Source organism: Martes martes (assembly GCF_963455335.1).
Source record: "Martes martes genome assembly, chromosome: 2".
NCBI classification, from domain to species: domain Eukaryota; kingdom Metazoa; phylum Chordata; class Mammalia; order Carnivora; family Mustelidae; genus Martes; species Martes martes.
The window spans coordinates 170,810,691-170,832,971 of NC_137889.1; the positions used below are offsets into that span (position 1 = coordinate 170,810,691).

Sequence of the window (22,281 nt, forward strand, 5' to 3'; positions counted from 1 at the left end):
GGCTTCCCCCAGCCCCCAGCAGGGAGCCCGATGTGGGACTCCATCCCATGACTCTGGGATCATGACCTGAGCTGAAGGCAGATGCTTAACCGACCGAGCCACCCAGGCGCCCCTGGTTATGAGTTTTTTAAAGGGCAGAAGGGACTGACCTCTAAGGCTGGGTATGTTAGCGCAGAGGCCAATACTTGATGTTGTTCCAGACGCTGGAACTGACAAATTTAGTGCTGTGAATACAGTATGCATCTCCAAAATTTGTATGCGTATTTTGTGGATATAAACTATTTACAGGGCAAAGAGTTCTGCTTTGCTTTAAATTTCACAGTGAGGATGCAGATCGCCTGCTTGAGTCTGCAGACCAGGGCTCTTTCATGATGCACCTGAGAATAGGACTGCTTCTATTTAGAAGGATTTGTGTCAAGACCCCCTCCAGTAGAGTGGATGAATCTGTAAGAGAAAATTCAGTTTAAAAGACTTGGGGGAGGGGTGGCCATTACATTCCATTTAAAAGGCTTGGGGGGAGGGGTGGCCAGCCAAGGGTCAGAGCTGCTGAAGTTCCTGACCTCATTGATGCGAGCAGGAGATCTCTGCATCTTTTGTTGACAGTCTGCTAGGAGGCATTGGGCAGCAGTTCTCAGAACCATATCCATCTCTGCAGCTGCTAGGCTGGGAACTGGTTAATAATAGATCCCAAGACACAAAAGGGGTTTTCATCCTTCATTATGAAATCATCCATTTTTCACTGGCTGTTGGGGTTTGTTTTTTGCGGCATACATAAGAGGGTATTAGCACCATTGATTGGAGCAGCCTGGTATCAAATTGTGTTCACAGATTATAATACCTACTGTGATGTAGGAAAATAAAATTTGAAGTCAGAGCCTTATGTGGAGTTACTGACGATTCTCACGTGTTGTCATGAGACCCAGAACAGTCTTTCTTCAATGGAGCAAGGACGCGCAAGGACAGTATTATTTTTGTAATTGTACATGAAGCTTTCCTAGTGTATGACAGAGCGTGGATACAGCAAACCTCAGGACTGTGGTCCTGGAGGTACGGGCTGGGGAGTTTTCATACTGAAAAATAGGAGGTAACCTAGAACTAGAGACTTCGGCAGCTTTTTTGGGTAGAATGCAGTCCGGAACTTGCTCACTTTCCCACCCAAACCAGAGGGGTCCAGAAAAGACCTTGCCTTCAGCCAAAGCTCTAAACCCTTAAGCCAGATTTGGATTGTAGGTGCCTGAAGCAGGTTGTTGAAGATCTGGGCAGTAGCTGGGCAGTGATTCCAAAGCCTATGAAACGCAGCTGATTGTTGAGCAGACTGAGTATTTTGTCTTGTGGGGAAGCAGTTGGCTTGATGGAGAGAAGTGCCAGAAGTGAGCTAGTCCAGAACACCAAAAGGGAAGGAAAACACAAGCCTAACAACAGAAGAAGAGAAAGCCGAACAGGGTTAAGATGGACATTTCCTTTACATCAGGCTGAGATTAGCTTATTTCCCAATGAAGAATTGGAATGAATACAAACTAATAGTCTTTATATATAAAAAGTGCTTAGAAAACAATGGGCAGCCTTGGGGGAGGGGTGCAAGACCCTCACATAGGGTCTAGAGAAGACATGCAAATGGTAAATAAACATGGGGAAAAAAATCCGACTTTAATAATTAAATCAATTTAGAATAAAAATAGTTTGCCATTTTGAAACTAACAAAGTTTATTTTTAAATAAATGGTAATACACATTGCAGGTGGATATGTTGAGAAGTGGGTTCTATTTTTTTCATGGAAATAGTATTTTTGCTGGATGATACCTCAGCTGCTTTGGAAAATGTACAGTGCTTCTCACCCGAGAATTCCCCTACATAAGATTTACCCTAAAGATGAATTACGGGTATGTAGGAGGACCTAAGTACAGAGATGCTCACTGCCATCCATAATGGTGAAAATTTAGAAGCAACCTCGGTGCCCAGTTAAAAGGGAAACTTGAAGTAAACTGAAAACTTTAAGCAAACTGTTGGCACAGTGGCACACTTAATTCAATAGTATGGAACCGTACTTGCTGAAAAAGAAACATTTTCACAATCAGTTGTCAAGTGAAATTACGGGTATGCTATAATCCATTTTAAAAGAGTTTGGAAGGATAAAAACTGAAGATAGGAACGGTGGTTGGTTCTAGGTTTCCTTTTTGCCTGTCTTGTTTTTTCTTGATTTTTTTCCTGTAATGAACATAAGGAAAAATGTTTAACACTCATATATTATGTGAACTTCTGGTGAATTGCACAGTGATCTTAAGCAAGCTTGGCTGCCCAGAGGGGGCTGTGTACGTATTGTTCCAGAAATGTCAGGGTTTATGTATTTGAGTTAGAAATGCCAGTTGGCTCTCATCGACTCAGGACCACGGAATCTGGTTTTAATTCTAGCAGATGGCATCTTTCATAGGTAAGGAAAATAAATTCCAGCCATTCTGGGGCCAGGGGAGAGGAAGGAGCTGAGAAGGGGTTTGAGGACTCTTACGTTTTCTTTTTACTAGTTTATATTTAAAGTAACCTTGGGATTTATTTGGACGGCTTGTTTTGTTTTCTAGGCCAAACACCAGAGCACCCTAGAAAGCTGAACTAAAAGAATGCTCATGTTTGACCCAGTCCCTGTCAAGCAAGAGGCCATGGACCCTGTGTCGGTGGTAAGTTTTCCAAAATTGAGCACCTCTTCTCTTTTATTCCCAGTGCCAATAACATGACTGTGTGTTGTGTTACTCCTTCAAGTTACTCATCACTGGACAGGCATTTGGTGAACAGACTTTTCTCAAAGCCTCTGTCAGTGAGTGGGGGGAACACCCTTTTAGCAGTGTGCATCCTTTAATCAGTGGGGTTCATTACCCCATGCCCCCAAGATCGGATCAGCACAGAACTTGGGTCATAGGTGAATCTAGCCATGATGGAAGGTGGTTTACAAAAACTCCCGTTACCAGCTTTTTAGTTTGAGATCTCAGGATTATTGGTTTTGGCGGAAAAAAAAAAGTCTGGCCAGACTGATTTTTTAAAAATGTGCATCTGGGGACATTTAAAAGAAAAAAAAAAATCCCTGTATGCAATGTTTATCATGGTTAGGAAGCAATTTTCAGATGTACTTTTACAAGAAATCTGCACCAAGACAGTAATCCTGTGAGGTGTTTTTTTACTCAAGATCACCACCCCGATCATAATAGAAGTGTTTCTTTTTTTCTTTTCTTTTTTAAGATTTTATTTATTTGTTTGACACAGAGAGAGGGAGAGCAGGGGAGGGAGAAGCAGGCCGTCTGCTGAGCAGGGAGACCAGCGTGGGACTCGATCCCAGGACCCTTGGATCATGACCTGAGCCGAAGGCAGAGGCTTAACTGACTGAGCCACCCAGGGGCCCAGTAGAAGAGTGTCTTAAAAATGTTTGTGAATGTCTTTTTCTTTTTAATACTGGAAGAAAAAAGCATTCCATTTTGTCTTCTGTAGTATTCAGCATCTCCTTCATGGAGCTGATGAAATAAAAGAGGAAATGGGGTGGGGGGGGGGGAAGCCCTCAAGTCCTGCATCTAAAAACGTATTCAGAATAAAACAATTTGCTTAAAAACCGATGACAGCTGCCATCCTGAGCTGTTGGTGGGGTGAGATGGTTGAGGAGAAGGTAGTGAAAGAGAACATGACCTTGAGGGTGGGATTCCTTTTTGCTGGCTCGGAGGAGTCTGGCTGGGAGGGAGTCTGTTTGTCTTTCTCAGCACCAGTGTGTGAAGCCAGCCCCCTGGGATGCTTGTGTGCCACAGGCGGCTAGGCATGAGCCAGGGGCTTGTCGAGGTCCAGCACTGGTGCGGTCGAAGTGGGACGGCGTGGTAATGGGTGGTAACAGAAAGGGGGCGGGGGACTTACAGGCAGGGAGTGGTTTGGACTCCCGGCCGTTGGTTGGGCCAATAGGAAGTAACAAGGCAAGGCTCCCGCTCCGTCTTGCTTTTTTCTTCCACGGGCTTGGAAAATAGTCACAAGGGGAAAAACTTGGCCCGAGTTGTGTATCCGAAGGTTGGTAATGACACGCTTGCAAAATTAGATCATCCTTATGCATCGGCCACTGAGGCTCCTGCCAAAAATGTTTATACAAGACACAGGGGTCACTCAGAGGCCCTTGGAGCTGAGTTGCCATGGGTAGGACTGAGCCCGTGAAGTGTTTACTGCTGTGTACAGTGAAAAGAGGTCTGAGTGGCTTTAAGGAAATAACATTTACATTCTGGTGTGATAACTGGATAAGCAAGTGGCTCAATACACAGTAACTGAGCAATAAGGACTTCATTAATCAAAAAACTGAATTGACTTCTGATGTTACTTGGTCCTTTCACCGTATTCATCAACCCCTTACCCCAAACTATTGCATGATCACATTGGAGGAAAATTGAGGTATAAAATTTCCCTATTAATTATATCCTTGAAATATGAATAGGTTTTTAGTACTGGAGAATATGATTAATTTTATAAATGATGCAGAACCATCTTTGATGCATTTTAATATTCAGTATACTTCCAATGCCTTTAATCAAGCATGAAAATACGGCTGAAGAGCCAATTTAAAGCTCAAATGAAGATCCGCATTGCCAAGTTGGTATGATATAATTTAAGAGCAAGCAAATGCACTTGACTGAAAAAAAAAATGGAAGTGAAATGAATTTGAAGTAACATTTATACTTACAATGCTGTAACTTAAATAAATACATGAAGTTAAAACATATAGAAGTGTCTTTGCAATTAATGGTCTTTTTCTCTTTCATACTCCAGTTCTCAATTTCAGCTTCCAGCTAACACTTAGAAAATTTAATTAGATCATTTCACCAAAAGTTAGAATCAGTCCCCACAAGGAAATGTGTTTGTCTTAATTCAGCAAAACCTCAGTTAACTGAAACATTTGGGGGTTGTGGGGTGTTGTGATTTTTGTGATTTATTTTACTTAACTAAATAAAAAGCCTTTGTTTCTACTCTTGAATATTCAGATTTTATCTTTCCTGCCTTCCTAGGTAGAGTGTGCTAAACCTAATTTATTATTCCTTTATTCCTCTTTTTTTTTTTTTTTTTTAAATCCCACCCTTGACCTGAAGGTTGGTTACTTACTTGGTATTTTGCTGTGGTTTAGAGAAAATAAGGAATTGTCCTTTCTTGCTTAGGGAAATGCAAGCCTTCAGTACCCTCCCCTGCTTAGACCTTGAGCTTTGAGGCAAACAGGATGGCTTTGAACTGCCCTAGGAAAATGTGCAAGAATGTGGGGCAGAGTAGACCACAGCCCCACAGCCCCCTCCCCTGGCTGTGGATCTCTGCCACCTTCTATCAGTGTGATGTTGGCAAACCACCCACGGCTCCCTGAGCCTCTTTCCTTTCTGTAAAATTGGAGATGATCATAAGTACGTGAAGAAACAGCGTGCGAATACAAAACGCACATGTGAAGAGTTACTTTTACCAGTATATTGTCAAAGAAAGCTGGAGATTAAGGAATTGAATTCAGGAAGTGAGAAAGAAACCAAAGTTTTTCAAAGTATTCTTTCTTATTTTATTCCTAAGGAAAGATAACTTAAAAAAAAAAATGTATTCCCCCCCACCTTTTCTTGTAATGAAAATTACCCTCTAACAGACTCCTTACAGGTTGAGAAGTACTTAAAATCAGTAGGACCTCTGTTCTGTTCTCACAGAAACTTTCATGACTCTTCCGAGCCTGGCAGAAAGAGAGCTTTCTACTTTTGTTTGCATAGAAGGGTATGACATCGGCTGTTTCCAGAGTGTGTGTTTATAAACGCACCACGCCTTCCTGCACTGGGAACCCCACCCTTGGTCTGAAGATTCCTTTGACTTGCCTTGGCCCTGTCACGGATGCTCACTCTTTTTTTTCATATTAAAGAGCAGTGAACTAGAGACCCTACTGCCCGTGTTTTGTGCATTTGCTCCATCCGCTTCAGCTGTCTGGTGATGGAAAACTCACCAAGACTCTTCCCAAAAAAACAAACGATTGAAATGCTCACTTAAGGGATGCATGGGTGGCTCAGTCGTTTGGGCCCCTGCCTGCGGCTCCGGTCATGATCCCAGGGTCCTGGGATCGAGTCCTGTGTGGGGCTCCTTGCTCCGCGGGGAGCCTGCTTCTGCTCTGCTTGTGCTCACACGCTCTCTCTCTCTCTCTCTCTCACAAATAAAATCTTTTTTAAAAAAATGTTCACTTAAGTACAAAGTGGTAGCTTTGGAAAATCATCCAAACACGGTGGCTTCTTCCTTGTCACAATTAAAATCCTCCTGGTTTTCAAGAATCCAAACAATGGGTGCTATCTTTAGTCTTGACAGTGGTAAAAACCTGCTCAGTGTGCACTGATTCACCTCACCCGTTCATCCCGTGTTTATTGATGAATGCCATACCCTCATCTCCCGTTCTAGTAAGAGGAGACAGTCTGCAAATAAATGTGACAAATGTCTGTCACAACGGGAGAGAACTTTCTGGAAAGTTAACAGCCCGTTCCCACCCCCAGTGAGGGCCGAAAGATCGGAGAGACCCTTGCTGGAGTCTGTCTTCAGGCTGCTCCATTCCAGGATAGAAGCCTTCCCCGGGTGAGCGCTGTGCACAGCGGGGCTGGGTGGCCAACCGGGGGCCGGAGGAGCATTGGCTGCCTCATCAACACTTGAGTCTGGTTTGGATTTGGGGCTCCTCCAGCGCCTGTTTGCACTGCTTTGCCTAGGAGATAGGAAAAGGTCTGGAACAGAGACGAGGCTCCTATTTACCGTGGTGTCCACCGAAGGCACACACCCAGAGCGAACCCTGTCCTGCGGAGATCCGCACGGTTGCTGGCTGCCTGTAGTAGCTCGTGTGCTCCACCCAGACGAAAGAAGCAGACGTGTCTCACAGAAGGCTCTGGTAACCACTCCTGTGGCATCTTCTGGTGAGATGGTGTGAGGAGCCGTGTTTCTTCACCCATTTACAAGGCGGTCAGACTGGAAATAGTTAATTGTGTACTCTGTTGTGTGTCCAAATGTGTCTCCCTACTTCTAGCCCTGTAGCCTTGCATACACTGCAGGTCGGGCCAGGGGATGGGGGGGTAGGGGCGTGTGGGGCAGCCACTGGGGAGCAGAGTCAGCAGGAATGTGCATGTTTATAAAACTTGGCTTGATGTGTGGCTTTCTCTTTCTTTATGGCTCGAGAAACCGGAGATGATTATTAAATTTGCAAATCTCCCAGGTTCTAAATTCCTACTTTTCCTTAAATTTCACCCCACAGTTAGAAAAATCCAGCAGTGACAGCAGTAAAAGTGTGTCCTCATTCTGCTTTCTGTTTAGCTGCCAATAACTTGGCATTAAAATCTAGGTCACAGGGAGGTCTTTGAAGAATAGGGCTGAAAATAAGGGAGAAGTAACATTTTGGTGAGTAGAAAAAAATGCTGCCTCCCATTTCCTAACTTTTTGTTTCTAGTACCATGACTTTTGCCCTTTTGAGAATCCTATGAAGTGAGTTAACCTTTAGAACTAGGAGAACTCTTTCTCTCCCTGTATTTAATGACTTCTTTAAACCTTTGTTGTACATACTAGGAATTTTTTTTTTTTTAAGCAAATCACTGCCTCTTAACTTTACGTATTTTAATATTTAAATGTAAATGTATTTAGTGTTAATATAGCTGTATGTTTTGGGCCTCTGACCCTGTGGTATACTTACCTGTACCTGGTTCTAAAGAAAGGTAGAAATAGTCTTTTCCTCTGATTCTTGATAATATAACTCAAAGCTGTTTTCCAAAACAACAGTTTATAGGGGGCACTTGAGTGGCTTAGTCAGTTAAGCATTGGACCTCTTACTCATCAGGTTCTCTGCACAGCATGGAGTGTCTTAGAGATTGTCTCCCTCTCCCTCCCCTTCTGCCGACACCCCTTACGCCCCCCCCCCCGCCCCCGCACTGCCCCCCCCCACGGCCTCTGTCTCTCTTAAATAAATTAAATGTTTTCTGAATCACCATTTATATATTTTGTATTTCCTTATTTATATTCTTCACGTCCTTGTTTTTTAAACAGTATTATTAGGGAAAAATTCTTCCCCCACCTTTAAATTGTTTCTGAATGGCTTACCAAATTTTAATACTAAAAATTAGTATTTTTATTCTACTCTGTATCTCTTTGTCATTTAGAGCCATGCTGTTCAAAAAGGGTCTGTGCCCATAGGGCTGCTCCCCAGAAACTCAGAATCTGTATTTTGACAAGATGGGTCAGGTGCATTCATGCAGAGCGAGGTTCGAGAAGCCCTGATTGGGGGGATCAGACCCATTACGGTGCTCCTACTTGTCTAGAAAGAGAAGGGACTTCTAGCACCACAGTGTGGGTAAAGCTCACAACATAGCTTATTGAATCCAGTTATAATTTTGAAATTATTTAAAATTTAGAATGTGGGTTTTCAGTCATTTGACAGATTTTGCCCTTTCCCCATGGCACCTTCGATTCTAATATTTAGTAATTTTTCCTGCCCTCTTGTTGACATGCTTTTATTAACATAGTAAATTTTTTATTTTGAAAAGGACATTTATATCACTGTACAAAAAATTTTTTTCTTATGCAATTTAAATAAACACGTAACTATTTTAAAGCACTGTGTATTTTTTGTGTACTATCTAGAAGTATCTTTGGTGCCCCCAGAGACGTGTGTACCTACTACAGGAATCACAGTTCTAGGAGATGATGGGCGTTGACAAGGATATAGAAAGGACAAAAGAGCAAAATACACAATCTTAACGATGAGAAAGTGACTTCAAAAGCAGATAAAGATAAATACTGCCTGGTCCCATACTGCCCATATACTCCCTGATACTTAGGCCTGGTATGCCCAGAGAAGGGAGTTTTCGAAACAACACCAGGGTGCTTAGCCCTGTGGAGGTTTTACCTAGTGGAGGCCCAGAGAAGAAAGGTTGTGATCTCCGTGATAATCCCAGTAAAAAGCACCGCTGTCCCACAATCATTCATAACTCAGTAGTGGCCACTGGGGGACTGGGGCAACCCAGAAATTTATCATGCATTTAAGCTCTTTAATGATAAGGCCCCATTGGTGGGTTTTCTTGGCTGTATTCTGAGCTAGTATTGTCTCAGGATGAGAGCTGCATTGGATTTGAGAGCTGGAAGGGAGGAATAGTATGTTACCACTTACAGTATATTCAGATACATCGCTTCTTGGCCTTCTGGCTAAGATCAAGTGTAAAGAATTCAAATACAACTAGTTTCCTGCACAGGGACTTGAAATGGTCATCACTGAACGTTTCAGTTTCCCTAAAATACCAAAGAGTAAAGAAAATAACTTCTGTTGAGTGTAATTTTTTAAAAAGCATCCTACAGCAAAGATTTTTTTTTCCCCCAATGATGACTAAGGAATAGAAGTCATTCTAGTGAATTCCAGGGCCAGGGACCATACCCATAGTTTATAGTGATTATGATTGGTTTGTATTTAAAACTGGTAGTAGTCCATTATTCTGATAGTACAAGAGAGGAAAGTATTTTAAAGGGTGGCTCAGCCGTTTGGGTGTCTGCCTTCGGCTCAGGTCATGATCCCAGGATTCTGGGATCGAGCCCCAAGTCGGGCTCCCTGCTCCGTAGGAGCCTGCTTCTCCCTCTCCCCTGCTTGTCTCGCTCACTCTCTGTCAAATAAAATCTTTAAAATAAATAAATAGAATAGAATAGAGATAAAGTAGGTCAGTTGTCAGCTCTTAGGTTTGGAGGAAGCACCAGGCCTGGGTCAGTGTGCAAGTTGCTTCAAGCACCTTGTGTCCTTATTGAAGTGCCATTAGCTGTCTCTCACAGTTCTGTGTCATGCACAAACTTGGACATCAAGTCACTTTCTACGGTTTCATTCAAACTGTGACTAAGACCATCGAACAAGCTGGGGTCAAGGACGTAATTGCGCGCGGGTGGGCTTCCGGGTGTGGAGGTGGGTGGGATACTGACCCGGTTGCCGGAGACTGAGGTGTCTCCTGGGACGTAGGGCTTTTAGTGCTAAAACCAGACCGTTGGGGGCAAACCAGGACTGTTGGTCGGGTGACCCTTGGCATGGGTTGGTCAGCAGCTGAAGCCACCCCCTAAACCTACTGCCCTGCAGCCCTGTTTCTCCGTATTATACACCAGCGTATGGTGAGAAGGACAGACGTCCTCCTCCGGAGGGGAGTGACAGCATTTCCTGCTGACTGAGGAGCCATGTCAGCAAAGCGGGGGAGGGGGGGGGTTCGTTTACTTTCCTGGCTGTTAGTGAACCCCAACACTGACTCCCACCAGTCAAGGCCCATAATAAGTCTTCTGTTTATGACCTGTTCTAGAATTTTTGCCTGGTATCAACCTGAACCTCAACCCTAACGTCTGACGGGGAATTCAGTTAGAATTTTTCATGAGACACAGTTATCCCATTAACCTTATTAACCTTTATTACACCAGCCCCCGCCATGGCATTGTTTAGGGTCAGTAGCCATCTGACCATACCCTGCTTATTGAGCCCACCTAATTGAGCGTGCCTTGGAGGACCTCTCCAGTTTCATTCCCATTTCCGAAGCGAATGCACCTGTGTCGCGGCTTAAGGCGCTTCTGTGTTTCCTTCCCGACAGTCCTACCCATCCAGTTACATGGAGTCCATGAAGCCCAACAAGTACGGCGTCATCTACTCCACCCCGTTGCCGGATAAGTTCTTCCAGACCCCGGAGGGCCTGTCGCACGGGATGCAGATGGAGCCGGTGGACCTGACCGTGAACAAGCGCAGCTCGCCGCCCTCCGCGGGCAGTTCTCCTTCCTCGCTGAAGTTCCAGCCCTCGCACCGGAGAGCCTCGCCCGGCCTGAGCATGCCTTCCTCCAGCCCGCCCATGAAGAAGTACTCGCCGCCGCCCCCGGGCGTGCAGCCCTTCGGCGTGCCGCTGTCCATGCCCCCGGTCATGGCCGCCGCCCTGTCCCGCCACGGCATCCGCAGCCCCGGGATACTGCCCGTCATCCAGCCCGTCGTGGTGCAGCCGGTCCCCTTCATGTACACCAGCCACCTCCAGCAGCCGCTCATGGTCTCCTTGTCGGACGACATGGAGAACTCAAACAGCAGCATGCAAGGTAAGGGCCACCGCCGACTGCGCGGGCGCTCGGGGTCTGCACCGGGGGCGGGGCCGGGAGCTCTCGTGTTCTTGGAGGAGCTGGTCCCCTTAGGGTCGGCCTGCCTGAGGCATTTCCTTTCTGATGTCCTTGGGGGGGGGGAGGTTCTTTCTCTTTTTTTTTTTTAAGTGTTGCTACTGGAAGAGCTCCCAGGAACCAGGCTGTTTAATGCCACGAAATGATTACTCCCACTGCGTAATTGTCAACTTCGGGATACTAAAAATCCTGACTTTGTATTCTGCTTTATTGAATGCTGACCTGGTTCCGTTAAAACGGCATTTAATAAACGCCTTTGATCGCGGTGATAAGTAATGGTTACTAAAAGCCAGCTCATTTACTGGCTGGTCGCAGGCAGAAGACGATGGGGTTAAAAGGAGATTTCCCAGAATCCTAAGGAAGACCCATTTGGGGCCGATGTGCTCAAAGGCCAGCTTCTGATGCTTGCTGCTTGCTGGTGGAATAGTGGTTGGGGGGAAACGAGATCTCCCCCACCCCCCAGATTTGCTTTCTGCTGTAATTTTGCCAGAAGCCAATAGATACTCCACACATCCTTGTCGTAGATAGAAGCTGTGCAGTAAACTTCTAAAAAAAACTGAAATTGGTCGATTGTACATGGAGTGACTTTTCTATTTTTATTTTTTAGTACCTGTAATTGAATCATATGAGAAGCCTATATTACAGAAAAAAATTAAAATAGAACCTGGGATTGAACCACAGAGGACAGATTATTATCCTGAAGAAATGTCACCCCCTTTAATGAACTCAGTGTCCCCCCCGCAAGCACTGTTGCAAGAGTAAGTATGTTCAGGTCTGCCGGACATTCGCGTGGCAGCGCGCATCTTGGGACCTGGGTTGGAAGCACATGCTTCCAGCTGGTGCTGTGTGGATTGCCAGGAACACCTTGCAGCCACTGGGAAGGATGGGGAATCTCTCCAAAGGCAGTGTGTTCTGCTGTATGGACTGCATCCTGTCATTCTTGTCAAGTCGGCAACAGATAGAGCACTTGTGATTGCCACTTGTCACAACAGTTGTTTTTATCTTGATGTTTTGGGGTTTTATTTTGTTTTGTTTTTTTAATCTTTCTAGACTATACATAGTTTCCCCATAATCTTTATCCCAATATGGATTGAATTTGATATTCTAGATATTCTACACAAGGTTGGATCGTGAAAACTTGAAAAGACACACCTCGTCCTTCCAGTTGTCACCTCTAATACTGTTTCTGTGATGGGGAATGTCTTCAGTCAGAATTTTCAGGCCACCTGTGAGCCCGAGGAAGTCATTCCAAGAAAGACCTGTAGACAGTGGTGGCAACAGAAAGTTGTCTGTGTAGCTCGGAGAAGTTCAGTGTTGGAATAACCCATTATTCTCTGGTTTCTGGTCTTCTTCATCACATCTGCCCTTAGAATGTTCAGCGTGGTTTAGAACTGCCATCCAGGAGGAAGGTTTCTGTATCGACTACATCCAAGCACTGAACAGTGGTTTGTTTTAGGTCTAACTTGTGATGGGTGTCATATACAAGTTAAATAGCATTATTAATGGGATTTGCCTATAGATAGATAGCCTTGTCTTGCCTTCTACTGGAGGCTGTGTTTGTAGGAGCTTGGAAGGTGACCTTTGGGTCAGACATCTTGGATCCCAGCTCTGCTCTCCACCATATGTATAACCTTGGCCTAGTCAATCTTGCTGCCTCCGTTTCCTCTCTGTTTTCATTATTGGTTGTGATTATTTTCCTTGTAATTGTATTGTGTTGTGGCACTTTCAAGGTTGACTACAATGGCCAGCTTCCTGGTACAGGGCAGTGGTCTTTCTTCCCTCCAGGCCCCTTCCATCCTCTTTATCCCATAGTACTTTTTTCCAATTTGAAACAGTGTTCTGCACTCCTTTCTACTTCATCTTTTCCTGTCTCTCTTACCCAAGGCATTCTGCAACAGAGTGTGAATTTTCTGGCTTTCCAACAGCTATTTTCTTGAACTTAAAATCTACATTCTAGTTCTGTCCACATCTAACCCAGGCAGGTGCCCCTTCATAGTAGGTCATGTTCAAGGTCATGTTCAGTGCCCATTGCAACAAGTCCTAGTTGGTTATTTTGCGGGGAGGAGTTGTCTTTTGCTCCCTGAGAAATGGAGAAGAGAATGAATCCTACGAGCAGCCACATCAGCAGGGAGAGAGTGTGTCGGGTGAACTTGGACTACTAATACTACCTTTCACGGTTGCATCATGCTTCCCCCACCCCCAGTGAGACTTTCCCACGTGTTTTCAAGGGAATTATTTCATTGCCGCACAACAAGCATGTGGGAGTCAGAGCAAATGGAGACGGCTGAGCCAAGACATTAGATAATTTGCCTAGAATCACACTGAGAACAGCAGCGGGGTCCGGCAGCGGGGTCCGGCCTCCATCCGCCTGCCACCTGATGAGGGCTCTTCCTGCCACGTCCCTGCCTAACCAGTGCCCCCCCACTCCTGCTCTCGGGTGGAAGGAGACACAGAAAGACCAGCCTAAATAGACATACCTCACAGGCCGAGTTCCCGCCTCTTTTTTATGGTGCCAGGTGTCTCTGGCAAGGTGACTGGCTACATGACTTGCACTTGTCATTGTTCTTGCCCACGTGGTGAGTAAGATGGTATACAGCCAGGTGCCCGCAGAGAGAGGGAGGGATGACCCCACGGACTGAAAAGGGGTGATTCCAAAGTCGAGGTTATTGTGAATTGCAATGTAAACCGTAACAGAGGAAGAAGATTTGAAAGCAATATTTTGCGCTCTAAATGGTGCTGAAAAGAACATACTTTTTGCTTACTTTGAGTGATGTCCTTTTGATGATCTCAAGCTCGGTGGCTTTTAATGATTAATGAGTGATATGCCTGTTTTAATGCTGACCTAAGAATACATTTTGCTCCTCAAAAAATTCAACAGATTAGCCACAACTGGGTCGTGTAGTCTTTAAGTAATTCTCTCACAGATGTGATTAAGTAATGTCTTGGAATGTGCCCAGTAGCAGCCCACATAGGAAGCCAGCTAGCCAGGAAAGAATTGATTGAAACCCAGCGCCTAGTGCCATTGCAGTGAGGCGGTCCCAATAATTCTCTTTCCGGAAACTCTTCCTGTCCAAAGGCGGACTTTAAAATACAGCTTTGAAATCCATTTGCTTGCACAGAAGAGTTACAGCTTTAGGATGATTTTTAAAGGCACTTGAATGTCTATCAGATTCCTTTTCTCTCTCTTTTTATATTTACATATATGAAATGTATTTAGAACAAAGAACTTGAGGATCAGATCTCCCCATTTAATTGTGTCTATGAATTACAGCAACCCTTGGTTGTAATGATCCCAAACAGCCTCTCTGAAAATGAGCAGTGGAGAGTCCAAAAAGGGGGCAGTCTCGAGACCCCGGCCTCCAGCTGCCGCCTGTGCCAGCATCCGGCCCTCTAGAGATGGGGCCGCCACCCGCTCTCAGAATGATGTTGCCTTTCAAGGTAGACATTGGCTCGAGCAGGGATTTCCTTTCCTGGTGTTGGGAGATCCCCCAAGAAACTCCTCGTGAAATTAAACCACTTTAGAGGCCAAGTTTGCAAATGGGTTTCTTCTGAACTTCAAAATATTAACCGCGACCATTTAGTAGATTCACATCTGGAACTGATGTTACCCTGCAGTCCTCTGTGTATGTTACTCACAACTTTCTGACATCATATTATTACCAGCATCCCCACTGTACAGAGGACAGGGAGGCACAGAGAGGATCGGTCCCTTGCCCAGGGTCCCAGGGACTATGAGTGACAGAACTAGGATTTGACCTTGGAGCACACAGCCTTTTAACGTACCTTTATATGCAAAACGAGCTGGGGAAAGCAGTCAGAACTACCTCACGGATACTATGAGACAGATTTCCAACCCATAAAATCTAATAATTGGGAGAGATTTCTAAAATCACCTGGGATACTCCCCCAGTATCCCCGCGGCAGAGGAGATACATTTTAACCACTCAGTTTTTCCCCAGCATTTTGTTTCCTGAAGTTCTCTTAATGAAGATGAAACATTTTAGTTGATGGCATTAAAGTTGAAAGTTAAAAATAAACCGACAACTCTTTTCTTTCTCTAGGAGAGTAATTAAATTACTAATTCCACTTTCTAAAAAACTGTATGTGTCCCCAGATCTGTCACTCTTCTGTTTTCTCTGTTTGTACATACATATAATTGAACTCCTTGTCGCCCCCCCCACCCCAACCCAGTGTTCACTTTTCCACCTAAACCTGCCTATTCATTCTTCTGTATTGTCCCCACTAAACATTAAGGTAGGGGTAAAGTGAGACTCAAAACTGCCAGTTTTCTTTGCTAATAATAAACGTGAAAAATAAGTAGTCACTTAAAATCAATGCACCTTTTATTCTTTTCCTAGTTACTTAGTGGGCCTGGAAGAGCTCCTGATAGGGCACGTATATTGAGATTTTTAGCAAGATCAAAACAAGTTTCATTTCAGGGTCTCCCTTTTGATTTTGATGGTGAAATTTTATTACCCTTTTTTCTCTCCCAAGCGTGTGTGTTTGCCTTCATCAGATTCCTTTTCTTCTCCTCATCCACACTTGTACAGAAAAATTCGCATATTATTTGGACCATTTAAAGAACTTTAGATCCCAGTGTGAGAGACAAGTCTTTTATTACCTATTACCATCAGAGGCCAGTTCCATAAGCTTGTGATGATGTATCAAGTAATCAGTCGTTAGGAAAGCTAATGAACCGATTAGAATTTTTTAATTACTGACATTAATCAGCAGAGGAAGCCCCAGAAAGCTTTATAGACTTTCCCCAGCTCTTCCTCCATCTGCCTCTTCTCTCCTTCTGAAAAAGAGAAAGTTTAGAGCAGTGGTGGTTGACCTGATGGGTTTTCAGAGCCCCCCCAGGAAAGGTGTGCGGACGCAGGAAGGGGTGTGGGCAAGCGGGCAGGAAGGCAGGGAGACGTCAGGTGCCCCTGAGAACCGGCACTGCACCAGAATCCTCCCTCACACAGGAATGACAGCAACAGGAAAGGTTTGAGATTTTGAAAACAGCAGTGCCTTTCTTTCTTTATCTACTCATTTTGAAAGAGCCAGAATTTGAAACGCATACATGGATTGGTGATCTTTAAGAGAATCTCATTGCCAGTTTCGGAAAGGATACAATGTAGATAACGAGCAGGATTGCCTGAGCTTTAGGAATTTGACCTGCATTCTTCCCTACACTAAATGACCATTAGGGCAAGCCCTGGAAGGATGCTGGAACCCTACTCAGCTTCGCTCTCGTACCACGAGATTCTGTAAATAGGCGAATCTGTACTGAGGGAAGGCCTCTCCTAGCACCTGCGTCTCCCTCTAGCATAGCACCTAACCCTTCTTACTGTCATTACTTATCTACATGTCTGTCTCCCCCTAGAGTGTGAGCTCCTCGAGGGCAGGAACCCTGTTTTTATTCATCTTTGTGTCCCGGTGCCAAGCACAGTGCCTGGCTCATGGTAGGTGCTCACTCCATGTTTGTTGAATGACTATAGAAGTGCTTCTTGGGTTGATCAGCTAATTTCTTTTTGTTGTTGTTGTCGTTGGGTTTTTTTTGTTTGGTTTGGTTGGTTGGTTTTGCCTAGTGTTGTTAATGCCTTTGGTAGTAGACTGAAGGAAAGGAGAGAGGCTTTCCCCCGGATATTTCACACTGCACGTTGGCTTTCCTAGGAATCACCCGTCGGTCATAGTGCAACCGGGAAAGAGACCGTTACCTGTGGAATCTCCGGACACCCAGAGGAAGCGGAGGATACACAGATGTGACTATGACGGGTGCAACAAGGTGTACACTAAAAGCTCTCACTTGAAAGCGCACAGAAGAACACACACAGGTAACAGAAACGCCAGATGCCCTCCATCGTTACCTCATGAGAGAGAGTGAAATGGAATGTTAGGAACGTTCTAGCTTTCAGAGGTGATGATAAGGACATGGTCCAGGCATCTTGAAAGGGAGAAGAGCTGTCTACAGATCTCTTCTGCCAGTTGTGAACAACGCACTTTTTCGGTCAAGATGTAGTTTCGTAATGAGTTAGAATGGATGCATGACCGGGTTGCTCCCAGTCCCGTGGGGGTGTGTGCTCTGTGTTCGGGGTGGGGGGTGTTCTTAGCCCTGGGCCTGTTTCATCAAGGATGTGGCCTTCGTAGGCACCATCCTCTAATAAATGTGGTACATCACCAGATTCACAAGGGCAGCAAACAAACAAACCAAAACCACCACAGTTCTTTATGCAGAACAAATACAGAAAAGGAAAGATATTTGGGTGACTTGTGTCTTCTAAAACGGAGGGAACTTCTGTACTCTCAAAAGCCTGCCCTGTTTGTTCTGGGTTATTACTGTGCCCAGGATTGAACACAGAGCGTGCTGCCAGATCTTCCAAAAGTGATTACACGGGTGAAGAAAACACAGCTGTTCTGTTTGCTCTTGAACATTTCATGAGCAGAGCAGCTTGAGGAACCCCTACAGGAATGGTGTCCACAGCCAGCTTCGTCAGTCAGTGTAGGAGATCCGTGCCGACAGCAGGCCTCGTCTGATCTAACCTCAGACCCTTGGATGTGAAATTTCTAGTATAACAGCCGTTGTCCCCTGGGCATATTTTCTTTCACTCAGAATGTCCGTTTGTTTGTTTGCTGTTTGTTTGTTGTTGAGCCTTGGGAGTCACTCCTATTAGGAATGTTTACAGCAAGGAAGATCTGGGATTTGGAAGAGAAAGGGGAAGGAGAGTGGCTGTGTGGAGTGAAGTTAGTTACTCAGTGATTCCCAGGGAGAGGGAAAGGCAGCTTGCGGACAGCTGAGTTCTTGGGTTTGGTCACAGGGTTCTTAAAGGGACCTTGGCGAAGGAGGGGGTTGAGCCTTGCGTTTAGAGAAGCATCAGGTCTCAGATGCCAGGGAAACCAGTAAAAAAGCATTCCCAGGGCATTAATGCGACCTGAAAGGTGGATGTTAACCAACTTCAGCTTAAGATGAAAAAAGACATTGGTTATTTGAATAACAATCTAGGTGTAGGAAAAACACCTCAGCATTTATATTCTCTGAAGTAAAGCAGGTAAGACAATTCTGAAGAGCTCCTTGAAATACCAAGGCATGTCAGTCCTTAAAATTTCTAGACAACAAGGGGGATAGTAAGTGGGAATTGATTTGTGAGGCCCATTTGCCCTTAGTGACTCTTATTAAACATGTACAATGGCCACTAACAGCCTTTTTATTTGTAAGGGCCTTCATGCTGGCTCTCCCTGTGATTTCCCGCCGAGGGCCTCCTGTTCCTCACCTGTCCACTACCGTTATCCTGCGGGAGGGGGTCAGAGAGACCTCGCTGCTGACAGGCCGAGGAGGAACTACTATATTTTTAGGATGTCTCAGAGCATTATACCTTGGCATAATTGCAGTTGACTCAAACAAAAGATGCTGAAATTCCTATCGGTGTCTATCACGCTTCTTATTTTTAGGAAACTGTTAAAATAAGAAGGAAATCCCGTACACTTTCAGTTTGGACTTCTCATTAAGTGGAAAGCACTGTGTGTAACGAAGCACCACGGTAGCTTAAGACTTGAAGATAAATACAGATCACAAATTGTTTCTTAAGTGATTCCTCCCTGCTATTTAGGGCAAAACCAAAATTACTTGTGAGCTCCTCCGAACGGATTTCAGTGGCTTTATGCTGTGAAAACTTTTAAAATCTTTTCTTTGTGCTGGGAGGGGTGCAGAGTGCTAGTTGAATAGTAAGAGAATTAAGCCGCTTGTTTTCTTGTTTGGGGAGCGGACGGAGGGACATACCTTGGAAATAATATTTGCCCAGAGTTGTAGCTCGAAAATCTTTACTGTTTTTACTAATGAATAGCCTTTTACCCTCAGGAAAAAAAAAAATAAGCTTTTCCGTTTTTCCTTTTTGCAGGAGAAAAACCCTACAAATGTACATGGGAAGGATGCACATGGAAGTTTGCTCGGTCTGATGAACTAACAAGACATTTCCGAAAACATACTGGAATCAAACCTTTCCAGTGTCCAGACTGTGACCGAAGCTTCTCCCGCTCTGACCACCTTGCCCTCCATAGGAAACGCCACATGCTAGTTTGAATGGCTCCGTCCCCCGCCTCAGCGTGGCTCCCCACTCTCCTGGCTCTCTTTCTGTCCTCCTTCCCATGATCTAACTCATTTTTTACATGTACATTTTAATTTGGATTCAGCTGGCCTGAATCTCGGAATTTATATCATTCAAACTTCCATATGGTCAGTAGTCGATGTTCTCTAATCCTCTCCTTACCACGGGTCAGACCTAAAGAATGTGAACACTTTTTTTTTCTTTTTTTTTTTTTTTTCCGGGGATGCTAAGCAAACCCTTCTTACAGATACGTTTAATGTAATGAGAACAAGGGAACATGTAAACTGAAAATAGCCAATTGTCGATTTCTCCATGTATTTCTCAAAAGAATGTCAAAGTAAATGTATTAGAAATACAGTATCCAGCCTGCAAGTCCTTGCCAGGGGACCTTGATACCTCTGTGCCCTGTGATCGAATTTTGTGCTCGCCAGCAAGAAGGAGGGCAGCCCCTCTCCCAGGTTAGGCAGACGTGCAGCCAGATTTCAGGTAGGACTGTCGGTCCACCCTTCTTCCCTTCCGTTGCCCTTCACAAACCCTGCTTGTCAGCTTGGGTTTACCACGTCCTCTAAATTAAGTCCTTGACGCACTTCTGTGCCTGCAGCTAATAAGGTCTTTGCCACCCCCGGAGCTGAGCCGGAGTGCTGATTGAGGCGGGCGATCTCTGTCAGTGAGGGGCCCAGCCTTGCAGGGAGTCAGAACGAAGGGGGCGTGGCACAGGGGAGAAGCAGCAGCGTGGGCGGGCCGGGGAGGAAGCCGGCCCCTTCCTCCTGGGCTAGGGCTCTCCCGCTGAGGTTTCATCACTAGGTTAGCTGCACAGGGCATCCCCAGAGCCTCAGTCTCTCTGCTCGACTGTGCAGAAGCATCGAGCAGAGCCGAAAACTGATGGAGCCCTCCTTACCCCTGTCACCATTCCTCCGATGTCCTTAATGTGGGTCATCGAGCCTTGATTGTCGGGACACCATGAAAATATTTTGCCCAGTAATGGTAGGGGGGAAAAAAGTCTTTTGAGTAAGAATATGGATGGCCTTTCTTTCACTCAACCTACTTGCAGCTTTTTTTTTTCTTTGCAAACAGGGAAACGTTGAGTGTATTTGTATTCCCATATCAAATTAATCATACAGCTTTTATACGGAAAGTCTGCTGTGTGGACCGTAGGGTGCCAGTGGGCTGTCATTTGTGTTTGTGACGCATACCGTAAGTCAGCGTCTGCTGATCCTCTAGTGGACGCGTTCATTTTAAGACCCGAGTGACCCGATTTGTAAATACAGCTGGTTGGGAAGCGCACATACCTTCAGTCGGGGGACGGATTTCCGAAAAATACAGAAAACCCCAGTTCAGGGATTCATATCTGGAGAGCTCCAAAATTCCCCAACATTTACTATTAAAGAGCTGGAAATCGATCACTCAAGTATCCCCTTAGAAGAAGCTGAAAATGACTCGTGTTTATGTCAAAGAGAAGTAGCGCGCCATTCTTTGGGGGGAAGTTTTATGTTTTGTGGGGGTTTTTTCCTTTTTTTTTTTTTTTAATTTTTTCAAAAGCTGGCTTTTGAGCACCATAGTCTAAATGCCAATAAAAATAATTCACTCATAGAAAAGTCATTGGTCCTAAATTTGAAGAAAGTGGGCAACAGTGGGTGTGTGTCACCAAATGCACCTTCATCCCTCGATAAAGGACGGAAAAGAAGGGAGAAGAATCCTCAAGAGCCATCCCGGCCACAACTCAGGATCCAACACAACCTTAACTGGGAGGAATCTATTGTTCATCTGTTTCTAAGACATCAGTGAATGAGTGATTCTGGAGGCCCGCGAATCGTGTGGGGAGCTTACTCTGATGGCTTTGTGTTAATAAAAAGTTAGTTGTAGGGACTGTGCACCTAAGAGATCCCACTTACCAACCCTCTGAGCCAGCTGAAAGGAAATACAGTTGAGAAATGCAGAGTTACTTGTTATCTTCTTGGCACTTGGTTCTGATTTTTTCTTCTTCTTCTTTTTTTTTTTTGGTAAGCACTGCGAAATTTGTTTAGAATATTAAAACCTCCTAATTGGGCTTTCTTTGTGTTTTTGCAACTATGACATGAATTGAGGGATAAAAACGGCTCTTGGGAAAGTAGGCGTTGTCTGTACTGTAAATGCTGTCGCTTTCATACCAAAGTGTGTCTTTCTAGGAGGGGTTCTTACGCAACACACTGAAGATCAAGTTGGAACGTGAGGAACTTTTTTGTTTTCGTGGAGATGACCAGTGTGTGTGTGTGTGTGTGTGTGCGCGCGCGCGTGTGCGCACGCATGTTCCAACCTATAGAGAAGGTAGGGTTTGAAAAAGGCAAGAAAGGGTAGAATTGATCATCTTGGAATAATTAGCTTTTGAGTGTGGGTCTGGTTGATAGAAAGCTTCGTAGGTTCTCATGAAATATGGTGTGTTTGTTACGGCATATTTAAATTTTGTCAAAAGAGCAAGCAAGACCCTGCAAAGACTTCCCATTACTGTTCAGCGTACTTAGATTATGTTAACAAGTTCATTAACAAAGATCCATTTTAAGTCTGAAAGAAAGGCAAGCCCCACTGTTCCCATTGCTGGTCTGTATACTTCAGTTCCTGATTGGCTCTTGACCAAATTTTCCTTTTTTATATATATTTGTATTTTACTACGATAGTTGAGAAATTTAGTCTCTTAGACGTTTTTAGCTGTTATGGTGGAAGACCTCAAATACAAGATAGGATGCCCTTGAATGTGTGGATTTAATGATGTTCCAGATCACCATCAGTGGTTTTAATTGCAGTATTTTACATGGATGAGAATGATTTGTATACATGAAGTTAGCATGGTATAAATCTTGTTAGGGAGTTTCTTTTGATTATTGTCCAAGGGTCATCTTGGGGAAATCAGAACAATTAAGGCTGAATGCATCATATTGTAGAGTTCAACTCTACATCATAAATGGGCATTAACATTCTAAATCGTCCGGTAGGGAGAATGTGTTAGCAGCGTAACTAGGTGCAACCAAGGAAATGCTACATACATGGGAGTTTCAGGAGCCTTGGAACAGATTTCTAG

At 44.6% G+C, this 22,281-nt stretch overlaps 1 protein-coding gene across 2 annotated transcripts in view; it reads left to right on the forward strand.

The window, feature by feature from the left end:
* KLF3 (KLF transcription factor 3) overlaps positions 1–21,276 on the forward strand; it is a 34,105-nt gene extending 12,829 nt beyond the window's left edge. For both annotated transcript variants that reach the window (XM_080796739.1, XM_080796740.1), the window contains exons 2-6: positions 2,574–2,669; positions 10,584–11,070; positions 11,753–11,903; positions 16,804–16,964; positions 19,023–21,276. In XM_080796739.1, the coding sequence (XP_080652865.1) occupies positions 2,613–2,669; positions 10,584–11,070; positions 11,753–11,903; positions 16,804–16,964; positions 19,023–19,204 (1,038 nt within the window). In that variant the 5' untranslated portion in view covers positions 2,574–2,612 and the 3' untranslated portion in view covers positions 19,205–21,276. The remainder of the gene's footprint in view (positions 1–2,573; positions 2,670–10,583; positions 11,071–11,752; positions 11,904–16,803; positions 16,965–19,022) is intronic.
* The last annotated feature ends 1,005 nt before the right edge of the window (positions 21,277–22,281 follow it).